The sequence below is a fragment of the Mus pahari genome, chromosome 6, assembly GCF_900095145.1.
Source record: "Mus pahari chromosome 6, PAHARI_EIJ_v1.1, whole genome shotgun sequence".
Classification (NCBI taxonomy): domain Eukaryota; kingdom Metazoa; phylum Chordata; class Mammalia; order Rodentia; family Muridae; genus Mus; species Mus pahari.
The window spans coordinates 83,694,672-83,707,446 of NC_034595.1; the positions used below are offsets into that span (position 1 = coordinate 83,694,672).

General features: G+C 46.9%; 1 protein-coding gene across 1 annotated transcript in view; it reads right to left on the reverse strand.

Annotated features, from left to right (window-relative positions):
* The window catches only part of LOC115064258 (acid sphingomyelinase-like phosphodiesterase 3b), a 13,304-nt gene extending 4,454 nt beyond the window's left edge, over window positions 1–8,850 (reverse strand). Inside the window, exon 1 of the mRNA XM_029540400.1 lies at window positions 8,706–8,850. Within this exon, the coding sequence (XP_029396260.1) occupies window positions 8,706–8,766 (61 nt within the window). The 5' untranslated portion in view covers window positions 8,767–8,850. The remainder of the gene's footprint in view (window positions 1–8,705) is intronic.
* Between the last annotated feature and the right edge of the window lie 3,925 nt (window positions 8,851–12,775).

Below are 12,775 nucleotides of genomic sequence, written 5' to 3' on the forward strand. Positions count from 1 at the left end.
AAAAAAAAAAAAAAAAAAAAAGTACCTCACTCTAATCAGCAAGTAGGTGGGCTAGTGTACCTTCCCAGTGCCCTTGCATCTGCTAGCTCATGCCTGTGGCCATGCGTTAGGCCAAGCTGGCCACCCTAATGCTACCAACTTCTGTCTGGTGTCCCGATGGACCCGGGCAGAGGCATTGCCCTGCCTCAAGGATGATCTTCTTCAGTTAACCACATGCACCAACCACTTGGTCTCTCTGATGTCAGCCACAGTGAACATTTCTTCATTCCAGAAAGTCCTGGCTAGTGGTGAGGCCATACCAGTTGTCAGTAACTAGTAAAAATGAAACTACACCCAGAGGCCCCAGCACTTCTGAGTGGGGTGTGTGTGTGTGGTATGTTGGGTGTGGTGTGTGTGTGTGTGTGTGTGTGTGTGTATCAAACTCAGGGCATCTTGCATGCTCTACTACTGAACATACTCCTAGCCCTCCCCCCACTGCCTTGTTTTGAGAAGAATCCTTCCTATTATGGTACTCAGACAGATGGCAGAGTTCAGGTGATCCTGTCCCCATTCGGCCTTCCAAGTAGCTGGTACAAAAGGTGTGTGCCACCACTAAGCAGTTGAAGTAAAGACTCTTTTGTTGAGGGGGTTAAAGGGTGGGTGGGGTCTTAAGACAGGGCTTTCCTATGGAGCTCTGGCTGTCCTGGAACTCACTCTGTAGCCCAGGCTGGCCTGAAACTCAAGAGATCTGCCTGCCGCTGCCTCATGAACGCTAGAATTAAAGGCGTGCGCCACCACCTCCTCCCTGAAGTACAGATTCTTTTTGTTTTTGTTTTTGTTTTTTCGAGACAGGGTTTCTCTGTATAGCCTTGGCTGACCTGGAACTCACTCTGTAGACCAGATTGGCCTTGAACTCAAAAATCCGCCTGCCTCTGCCTCCCAAGTGCTGGGATTAAAGGTGTGCACCACCTGGCAGGAAGTAAGGATTCTTATGCTGATTTGGGAGATGAGGGAACACCAGTTCAAAGTCAACCTCTCTGACTCAGAGGTGGCAAATGGGACTATTGTTATTCTTTAATCCCAGGAAACTGGCTGTTAAAATGTATTACCCAAAGAACTGGAGAGATGACTCATCAGTTAAGAGCACTGACTGTTCTTCCAGAGGTCCTGAGTTCTATACCCAGCAATCACATAGTGGTTCACAATCATCTGTAATGGGATCCGATGCCCTCTTCTGGAGTGTCTGAAGACAGCTACAGTGTACTCACAAATAAAATAAATCTTAAAAAAAATAATAAAATAAAATAAAAATTAAAAAATAAAAATTAAAAAAAATAAAATAAATCATTAAAAAAAAAGATGCATTAACCATAAGAAAGTGGGGGGAGGGGCAACCATAGTCACGCCCACCTCTTAGCCCAGAACTTGGGAAGCAGAGAGGGGAAGAGCAGGAATTCAGGGCCATCCTGGGCTAAAGGGCTAAAGAGATCATTCAGTGGTTAGATCTAGTGCCCAAATAACTAGCTGGACATCCTACTACTATCACCCCAGCTTTGTCGGGAGTAGAGACAGGAGGATGTCTGGGGCTTGTGAAAAAACCCACAAGCCCCATCTTGAAGGAGAGACCCTGCCTCAAAAGAATAAACAGAGAGTGACAGATGCAGACACCTGATGCTTGCCTAGGGCCTCCACACACTTGCACTTACATAGGCACACACATAATTAATTAAATCTTAAAAAAAAAAAAAGAGCAGCCGGGCGGTGGTGGCGCATGCCTTTAATCCCAGCACTTGGGAGGCAGAGAGGCAGGTGGATTTCTGAGTTCGAGGCCAGAATGGTCTACAGAGTGAGTTCCAGGACAGTCAGGGCTATACAGAGAAACCCTGTCTCAGAAAACCTAAATAAATAAATAAGAGCAGAGGCCTGAGGCCAAGGATCTTGTTAGAATTCAGATGCTTTATACAGACATACACTGTTTGACTAGAGAACGAACTATTAAAAAGGAAAGCAACTATCCTATGCAGTGGCAAACATCTGTAATCCTAGCACTCAGGAGACTAAGGAAGACCACACAGAACTGTAGGTTAGCCCGATCTACATTCTGATTTCCAGGCTGGCCAGGCCACATTCCAAAGCCCTGTCTCAAACAAGCCAACCAAAACTAAACCACGCATGGCTACTGTTCGTGAGTCATTATTGCTCACGGATACTGTTAGTTAATTATTATAGATAGAAGTGAGCCTGGCTCACTGAGAAGCTGAGGGTAGGTGCGGGAGGTACGAATTCTAGGTTTGCTGCTCGCTTGCCGCATGGACGAGGGGAGGAATGTGAAGATGGCGTCAAGGGAGGTGGGAGAAGCATGCAGCAAGCGGGAAGAGTCAGTTACTTTGCATCAGTCTTTAAGGGCGTCTGAAAGTCTTCCTCTCACGGCAGAAAAAGGCACATCCTGCCTCCCCAGGGTGTCTCCTTGGGACTGTCCCCTGCAGGTAATGAGGCCTATTTGAAAGAGGACAACAGAAAGACTGATTTTTGTCTTATTCTGGTTGGGCCTACAGGCCTAATAGACCATCTCATGTTCGCTTTCAAAGTTTAGACCAGTAAGATGACAGAGCACTTGCCACCAAGCTTAAAGACCTGGAAACCAATCTTCAGAACCCACATGGTGGAAGGAAAGAACCAGTTCCCCAAGATGGTCCTGCGGCACCCACAGACATGCGATGGCACATATGTGAGCACATGCATATAAATAAGTAAATAAGTATCATTTTTTAAAGAAACATAGAATTAATCTTTAAAAAACAGAGAAAGAGTTGGGAAGTGGTGGCTCACACCTTTAATCTCTGCACTCTGGAGGCAGAGGCAGGCAGATCTCTGTTGTGAGTTCGAAGCCAGCCTGGTCTACAGAGTGAAGTCCAGGACAATCAAGGCTACACTGAGAAACCCTGTCTTGGAAACAAACCAACAAACAGATAAAAAGAAAAAGAAAGAAAGTTTGGCTCAGTCCAGCTCAGCTCCTGACCCTCTCCTATCGACCCGCAGGGCTCCAGGCTCCTTTAGCCATTACCGAGCATAGACCCAGAGCCCAGGGCATAGTAAAATATCTATGACCTAAAAAAAAGAAAATGGAAACTACTCTATAAAAATTAAAATTTCACTTCAAAAACAATAAAAATTCATTGAAACCATAAATATTGTGGGATAGGTTTATTGTTTGCTTATTTTTAAGACAGAATCTCACTATGTAGCCCTGGCTGTCCTGGAACTCTGTAAACCAAGCTGGCCTCAAACTCAGAGATCTGCCTGCCTCTGCTTCCTGAGTGCTGGGACTAAAGACTGTGCCACCACATTCAGCAATCCTCACCATCTTGATCCTGTCTGCCTAAGTCCCCAAGTGTTAGAACTACAAAAGGCAAGCCCAGTTTCATCCCTTAATTCTTTTATCAAATTATTTTAATTATATTACTTGTTTATTTTGTATATCAGTGTGTGTGTGTGTGTCACAGTGCATGGTGGCAGTCAACGGACAACCTTCAAGAATCTCCTTCCATCATGTGGGTGGATCCCAGGGATTGAACTCTGGTCCTCAGGATCAGAGTCAAAGACCTTTTTACCCAGGGTCATTTCATCTGCCCCTTATTTACACGGAGAGGCCACAGGACAACTTGCAGAAATTGGATATCCCCTTTCACCGTGTGGAGTCCAGACTTAGTTCAGGTTGACAATAAGCGACTTTACCCTCAGCCATCTTGCTGGCTCTCCTTAAGGTTTTCTAGCACTTCCCGTGCACAAGCACAGCCTCCCTTAACACATTTCTAACATGATAGTTGACTTTCTTCTGCCGTGTGTATGTGTGTGTGCCTGCATGACTTCATCAGTACCACATGCATGCAGGAACCTGTCAAGACCAAAAGACAGGGTGTGGCTCCCCTGGAACTGGAGTTACCACTGCTTGTGAGAAGCCACGTGGGGACTGGGAACAAAACCCAGGTCTTCTGCCAGAGCCGCAAGTGCTCTTAACCACTGAGCCACCTCTCCAGCCCCTTAACAATCACATTTAACCTCCCCCTCTACTGTCACCCCACTTTTCGATCGTGAGAGGGGCTCGTGGTCCTATAGGTTTTCAAAGGTAAAGGTCACACCAATGACTCAGGTTTTCTGAGGCAGGGGGTTGTTTTTTGAAAGGAGAGTAATGACGTTTGGAATCGGGAAAATGACGCACCTTTGTTTTTGGAAATCACGCACCTTTGTTTTTGAAGCCAGGCTCATCCACACAGGCAGTGGAGATTTGAACTAGGAACCTCCCTAGCTGAGCCTTGGTTTCCTCTCTGGGAAAGCAAGCATAAGGAAGCCCAGAGGAAAGGATACAGATGAAAGTGCTCTTCCGAGAAACCTGGGGTAGGGGTAGGAGTGGAGGCTAAGACACCAGCCTCATGACCATTCCCAGGCCCACACTTCTCTGGAAGTGGGCCTTCCCCTCCCTTCCCCTTCCTTCCCCTCCCTTCCCCTCCCTTCCCCTCCCTTCCCCTCCACTCTCTTCCCTCTCAGGTCTGTTTCCCACAGTGTAAGATAATAACATTGCACAAGGTTCCTCTGCAATTCTAGGTCCTCTGACTCCAAGATCTGTCCGTCACCATGGTAACCCACAGCACAAAGTGCCCTTGCTCTGACTTCTGTCTTTTGCTGTTGACATTCAGCAGCAGTCATCATGGGTGACAAGAGACACCCACCCGCTGTCAACCCCGAATACCTGCGTTCAATCCTAGGATTGTACATGGTAGACGGCAGGGAACTGAGTTTTGTAAGTTGCCTTTTGACTTCTATGTGTGTACCCTGACACAAGCTCAAGTGTGTCACACACACACACACCCCAAATAAATAAATGTAATACATTTTTAAGTATCTCAGTTGTATTTCCTTCTCTATAAACTAAGACTTGAGGTAAACAGGCCAGTGGTGGCGCATGCTTTTAATCCCAGCACTCGGGAGATAGATGTCGGCGCGTTTCTGTGAATTTGGAGCCAGCCTGGTCTACAGAGTGAGTTCCAGGACAGCCAGGGCTACACAGAGAAACCCTGTCTCAAAAAAACCAAAACAAACAAATGAAATATTTGAGGGTCCTCTGCTAACACTAACATTCCCTGCTTCTGTGCTAACTACATAGCCACCCCCAAACAGCTCCCCACTTCAGTGTGCATCCTGTCATACTGGTAAGGGAGCTGCTACCATGCCCAGGTCAGCACTAACCAGTCCCTCCCCCTCAGCCCGGACACAGCCATCCGGACATTCCCAATGTTGCTGACCCACCCTGGTGGGACTTGTCCTTCTCTGTGTCACATGATGCAGGGGAATAGGTGGTGTGTTACATGGGCTGCAATGGGGGACAAGGAGCTGCATGATGGGACAGCACCCCGACTCTTGGGTAAGGATGGTAGACCACACAGCTGCGCACAACCTGGAGATGGCGGCAGACTGATCGGTGACTCAGCAGTCCCCGGTGCACCACGAAGATCCTGAAGGCAGGTGCTGCTATAGGATTCTGCTTTTTTGTGTGTTTTTCCTTATAAATTTCTTTTTGTTATTTTTAATTATGTGTATATGAGAGTATTTGTTCACTTGTGAGTGTAAATGCTTGTGGGGGCCAGAGGTGTGGGATCCCCTGGGGCTGGAGTTAACAGGCAATTGTGAGCCTCTCTCAACATGGGTGCTGGGAATGGAACTGTGGACTGTGGTCCTCTCTGCAAGGGCAATCACGTGCTCTTAACCGCTGAGCCATCTCTCCTGCTCCAGCAATTCTTTTTTTTTTTTTTTTTTAAGATTTATTTATTTATTATATGTGAGTACACTGTAGCTGTCTTCAAACACTCCAGAAGAGGACACCAGACCCCACTACAGATGGTTGTGAGCCACCATGTGGTTGCTAGGAATTGAACTCAGGACCTTCAGAAGAGCAGTCAGTGCTCTTAACCACTAAGCCATCTCTCCAGCCCTGGAATTCTTTTTTAAATCTACTTTCTGTTTTAAAGTTATACATGTATGCATTCCAGCGAATTTGAAGAAAATAGAAAAGATAGTCTTGCTGGAGAGATGGCTCAGTGGGTAAGAGCACTGGCTGCTCTTCCAGAGGTTCTGAGTTCGATTCCCAGCAACCGCATGGTGGCTCACAACCATCCGTAATGAGATCTGATGCTCTCTTCTGGTGTGTGTGAAGACAGTGTACTCATATATAGACATATACATACAATGAATCTTTAAAAAAACAAAAAAGGGCTGGTGAGATGGCTCAGTGAGTAAGAGCACCATCCTGAGTTCAAATCCCAGCAACCACATGGTGGCTCACAACCATCCGTAATGAGATCTGACGCCCTCTTCTGAAGTGTCTGAAGACAGCTACAGTGTATAATAATTACATATAATAAATAAATAAACCTTCAAAAAAAAAGAAAAGAAAAGATAGTCTTAAAAAAAGAAAAAAGAAATATCAGTCCACAGTTCCAGGAAAAGTATGGAAGGGCATTCAGCTTACAGCAAATAAGCAGAATTCGCTCTGATTGTGGGGTTACAGACAGGTGTTGTGTCCCTCAAGCTTCCTGTGAACTGAATATGGTGGTAACAGCACCCAGCCTCCTGGCAATATCCAGATGTGGTGAAGCCTGCTGTGGTATGTGCCAATGGTACTGGCTACTAAGGAGGTTCTCAGGGGCTCAGGAGGACCCCTTGAGCTCAGAGGTTCAAGGTAAACCTGGGCAACACAGGGAGGCAAGCCTGAGCCACACAGGGAGCTTCCTGAGACTGAATAAACTGTACAGCCAGATGACCCAGCAGTGAAGGAACTGCCATCAAGTCTGATGACCTGAGTTTCATCCCTGGGACCCACTAGGCAGGAGGTGGAAGGAGAAAACTAACTCCTCCAAGCAAGTTCTCCTCTGATCTCCACACAGTGTGAGTGTGTGTGTAGGCATCATTCGTGTGTGTGTGTGTGTGTGTGTGTGTGTGTACATGATCAAGACTTTTTCATTTTCAAATAAGTTTTTTTTTTTTTTTTTTTTTTTTTTTTGATTTTTGAGACAGGGTTTCTCTGTGTAGCCCTTACTGTCCTGGAACTCACTCTGTAGACCAGGCTGGCCTCGAACTCAGAAATCCGCCTGCCTCTGCCTCCCAAGTGCTGGGATTAAAGGCATGCACCATCACGTCCGGCTTCAAATAAGTGTTAAAGAGACAATTTTCCAAGAACCTAATGCCAAGTCTAGGGTCAAGGAAAGTGCTCAACAACTGTTAAGTGCCCCTGGCCTTCCTTAGTGGGCTACTCCTGCAAAGTACCAGATTATACACGGAGCAAAGCTGGATAGCCTGCTTCAGGCCAGACTTAGCAGCTGTCTAACCCTGGGCTAGTTACTCTCTCAAGGTCAGTTTTTCTGGGTAAAATGGAGATAGAAAAACTTCACAAACTAAGCTGTTGGGACGACATTATGTAAAAAGTCAGTGTACAGGGGTTGCAGAGATAGTTCAGTGGTTAAGAGCACTGGCTGCTTTCACAGAGGACCCAGGTTCAATTCCCCAGCACCCACAACTGTCTTTAACTCCAGTCCCAGTGCATCTGATGGGCTCTTCTGGGCTCCATGGGGCAGCAGGCACACATGTGCATACACGCAGGCGAAACACTCACACAGGTAAAAACAATAAACTTTCTTCAGCAGTGGCTTACAGATCCTCCAGATCACATCTACCTCCTGGTTCTGAGTTGTAATTCAAAAAGCAAACCTAACTTTTGACTGGTGTGATGGCGTACACATCTTCAATCCCAACACTTGAGAGACAGAAGCTGGTGGATCTCTGAGTACAAAGCCAGATTGATCTACATTGTAAGTTCTAGGCTAGCCAGGGCTACACAGTTAGACCATTATCTCAAGAAAGAAAAGAAAAGAAAAGAAAAGAAAGCCTTTAAGGTCACCTTGGAATACTATGCCTTTAAAAAAACAAAAACAAATTATTGTGTCATCCCAGCTGAGGGAATGTTTCTTCCTTGAAGTCCTGATTTTTTTTTTTTTTCAGCTTTCTTTCTGCCTTCCTAGTTCCTATACCCACCCAGGGTACAGAGATGGGCTTTTAACTAATGCTTTTGTGTGAGGTTTGGTTTTGTTTTCTTTTACATTTATCTATCAGGTGGACAGACACCACAGAAGACAATTTGCAGAAATAAGATTTTCTCCTTCCACCATATGGGTTTGGGGAACTGGACCTCTGTCTGTCAGTCTCGGTGGCTATGTTTTGTATGTTACTTTTCTGGACTCCCTGAGAGGGGACGCACTCATTTGAACAACCACTGTACCTCAGAGCCTTCAATCTGAGTGTCCTGATTGAGTTCGGGGAATCTTTCCGGCCACGGCTTCCTGGCAGTGGCTAGCTTTCATATACTAGATCCCTTAGCCAACTCTGTCCCCCTGGCAAAGTCCTGTCCCTGGCACTTAAAAATCCCCTAGGCACAAGGAGCCTTTTTGGTTTGGTTTTGCTTTTGGAACAATGTTTCATGTATCCCAGGCTGCCCTTGAACTCTGTCTCCCAACTGAGCTACACCACACAAACAGCCTTGATGGCTAAGTCTCTGCCCTTCAACCTCTAAGCGACTTTCCTTTTTCAGCCGCGGTCTGTGAACGGTTCCCGGCAGCACAGACCCCAGCCCCAGACCCTAGTAGGAAACAAAGATCAAGCAGGTTTCCCCGCAGCCCTACCTAGTTCAGCCCCTGCTACTCCCCAGGGGGCTAGGAATATCAGCCACCCGAGCGGCGTCATCCTCTGGATCACCCCCACGGCGGGCGGCCGAAGCTCCTCCAAGTCCGTCTGCGCCGCAGGCTCCCACCTTGTGGCCAGCCACGTGTCTGGGCAGAACTTCTCGTTTGGCTGCTTCCAGCGTTCCAAGTTATCCTTGGCGGATGGCTGCTCTTGCTTTTCCTCCCTTGCCCAGCAGGGCGTGCGCTTGATTGGACGGGGGACGCTCCAGTGAGCGCTGGAATAGCTTGCAGGTCTCTTGTGGAAACCGCATCTGTGTTGCAAGATGCTGTGTTGGAGTCCCCCGACTTTTCCAAAGAATTTCGAAAGTACTTAGGAGCAAAATGATAGTATCTTCGAGGTATGCTAAAGCAAGTTTTTTCTAGTCTAATTGAAGGCATTTCGGTTCAGTCAGCCTCGCGAAGATGCAGCAAGCACCGTCGACTCATTGTCTTCTTGCAGAACTGCAACACGGATGGATGAATTAGCTGCCTGTGGCAACCAAAGAGCCTTAAAAGCTAGCCTTAAACCGGGCGTGGTGGCGCACGCCTTTAATCCCAGCACTCAGGAGGCAGAGGCAGGCGGATTTCTGAGTTCGAGGCCAGCCTGGTCTACAAAGTGCCAGGACAGCCAGGGCTAAACCCTGTCTCGAAAAACCAAAAAAAAAAAAAAAAAAGCTAGCCTTAAAACCAGATATGCAAGCCCTCACTCAAGGATAGCCCTAGCACTCTTGAGGGGGAGGCAGGAGGATTAAGAGTTCAAGGCCATCCTCGGCTACTTTGATGACTTTGGGGCCAGTCTGGGCTACTTGAAACTATATTACAAACAAATAAACAAACAAACAACAGAGTTCTTCGCTGATCATGCCAGGATCTGAGGACTACCAGAAACTGGGCAAAAGGAAGATAAGATGGTGTTAGCAAGTTACCTAACCTGAGAAGACAGAGAGAGCGGTGACTCAAGTCTGAGGGAGGCGACAGAGGTTTCTGGGAGGCAACGACCTAAACTTACTCCCTTTGTTTTGATTTTTTTCCCCCTGCAGTTAGGGATGGTTTGGGTTTTGTCTTTTTGTGGTTTATTTATTTTTTGTTCTTTTTGTTTTGTTGCTCCTGTTGTCGTTTGCACGGGGATGAAACCCAGATCTTCACTCAAGCAAGGCAAACTGTCTAGCTCACCGCCACACTCCCACGCCTAACCAGCTTGAACTTGATGAATCCAGGAGAAAACAGGTTGTGTGGGGGTGGGAGGGGAGCGTTAGTGCAGCAGGAGGAGGAGTGGAGGAGGAACCGTGTTGCAAAGGAGTGATGGGGGCTTCTGAGGCTCTGAAGCAGGCAGGAGCCAGGCTGTGCTCAGATGTTTGACTGGGAGCTTTGGGGAGCCAGGAAGAGGATCAGAGGCAAAATTGGGGCTGGAGAGATGGCTCAGCAGTTAAGAGCACTGGCTGCTATTGCAGAGGACTCAAGGTTGGTTTCCATCAGCTACATAGAGGGTAAAGGTGGTCTTTAACTCCAGTTCCAGGGCATCCAGTGCCACTACACACACAGTGCATATATATATATATATATATATATATATATATATATATATATATGGAAAATACTCATACACATAAGACATAATTTTTTCTTTTTCTTTTCTTTTCATCTTTTTTTAAGATTTATTTATTTATTTATTATATGTAAGTACACTGTAGCTGTCTTCAGACACTCCAGAAGAGGGCATCAGATCTTGTTAGAGATGGTTATGAGCCACCATGTGGTTGCTGGGATTTGAACTCCGGACCTTCAGAAAAGCAGTCAGGTGCTCTTACCCACTGAGCCATCTCACCAACCCTTTTTCCTTTTCTTTAAGACAGGGTTTCTCTGTAGCAGCGGTGGCTGTCCTGGAACTCCATCCATAGACTAGGCTGGCCTGAACTCAGAGATCTGTCTGCCTTTGCCTCCTGAGTGCTGGGATTGCCTCCTGTGCACCACCATGCCTGCCTAAATAAATCTTAAAAAAGAAAAGAAAAAAGACAGTCCCAATTTGCATCTCAGAAGGATGAATAGGGGTAGACAAGGACACGGGTCTGAGGTACAGAAGTTGTCTTGGCCCATTTTCTGTTACTATAACAGAAGACCTGGGACTGGATAGTTGTAAAGAACAGAAAAGTAGCCGAGCGTGGTGGCACACACCTTTAATCCCAGCACTCAGGAGGCAGATGCAGGCAGATTTCTGAGTTCGAGGCCAGCCTGGTCTACAAAGTGAGTTCCAGGACAGCCAAGGCTATACAGAGAAACCCTGTCTCGAAAAACCAAAAAAAAAGAAAAGAAAAGAAAAGTATTGGTTCCCATTCCTGGAATCTCAGAAGTCTATGTTCAGGGTGCTCACGTGTTTTGGGGTGTCTGCAGGTATTACTGTGGCAGAGAACCAAACCTTAAAGGTACAAAACCTCGGTACAGTCAGATTTGGTCAATGAGACTGCATCGAAACTACTAGAGAGTCTCAGACTATGGTTTGATTTTCTTACACGTTTAAACACCGTAAAAATTTGGAAGGAAAAAAAAAACTCTTCACATGACAATTCTCATAACAAAGTTTTGGGGTGGCTGTATCAAAACTCCCTTGTAAAATACACCCACTAAGCCCGGCATGGTGGCACACACCTTTAATCCCAGCATTTGGGAGACAGAGGCAGGCGGATTTCTGAGTTCGAGGCCAGCCTGGTCTACAGAGTGAGTTCCAGGACAGCCAGGGGTATACAGAGAAACCCTGCCTCGAAAAACATAATAAACAAACAAATAAATGTATATATAATGCCAATGAAGTTCCAGCAGGAGGATGGGTTTGCCTAGATGAACCAACAACCCCCTGGCGAGTTCAAGGCTTGTTTCATAGAGAGTTTGAAGCCACCCTGGGCTACAGGAGACCCCGTCAAAGCAAAGCAAGGTAGATAGCAAGGAATGTAGCTCTGATTGCTTGCCTAGGTTGTGCAAGGCCCTGGGTACCAACCATCCTTAGCATTATACATGCAAGGAAGAAAGGAAATGGAAGTGAGGGGAGGAAGCAAGGAGGGAGGAATTGAAAGGGGGAGGGGAGGAGGGAAAACAACCTTTGTCCCTTGGAATGGTTCAGACTTCGTCCTGTGAGTAGAGCACCAACGGGGTTAAGTGCTGTCCCCACTCAGAGCCCTGAGTCACCCAGAGGAAGCAGGTGTCAAAATGACTACCAAATCTGAATTTTCTGCCAGGGAAAAGAAAGAATGGAATTCAAAGAGTGAGTGCTGATGACTTAGTCTCATCGAAGCAGTGTGGCTCTCCTTTGAGTCAAAGTGTTGGCAGGTGTCCGAACATGGTGGGACATGGGACTAGGGACCGAAGCGTGCTGGGATGTGGGACTAGGGACTGAAGCATGCTGGGATGTGGGACTAGGGACTGAAGCATGCTGGGATGTGGGACTAGGGACTGAAGCATGCTGTGACATGGGACTAGGGACCAAGGAGTCAAGGAAGAACTACTTCCTCCAGGGCTCACAGGGAGTTAGCAACCACTAGGGCTGGAACTGAAATGAATGGGGACAGCTCCTCCTCAACCCATCTTGGGGGAGGGGTGCTAGAGACCCACGAATCTTCTAGCCAGGTGCAGGGGCTTCAGGGCTTTTGTATAAGTTCCCCTACAAAGCCCCATGGCCCTCACCACTTACCCATAAGACATCATGTGCACATAGAACAGGCCTTATTTTTTGTTTTTTAGTGTTCTCCAAGGCCAGAGGTATAAGGCAGATGGTGCTGTAGTTAAGGCATTGTGAGCTACACAAAACAGGTCCTGAACACTAAACTTAGGTCCTCTTCGAAAGCTGTCAGTTCTGTTAACCACTGAGTCATCTCTCCAGCCCACCTTCCCTAAGCTTTTATATGAATTAAAAAAAAAAAAAAAAAAAGGCCAGGTTTGGTGGCACACGCCTTTAATTCCAGCACTTGGAAGGCAGAGGCAGTCAGATTTCTGAGTTCGAGGCCAGCCTGGTCTACAGAGTGAGTTCCAGGACAGCCAGAGCT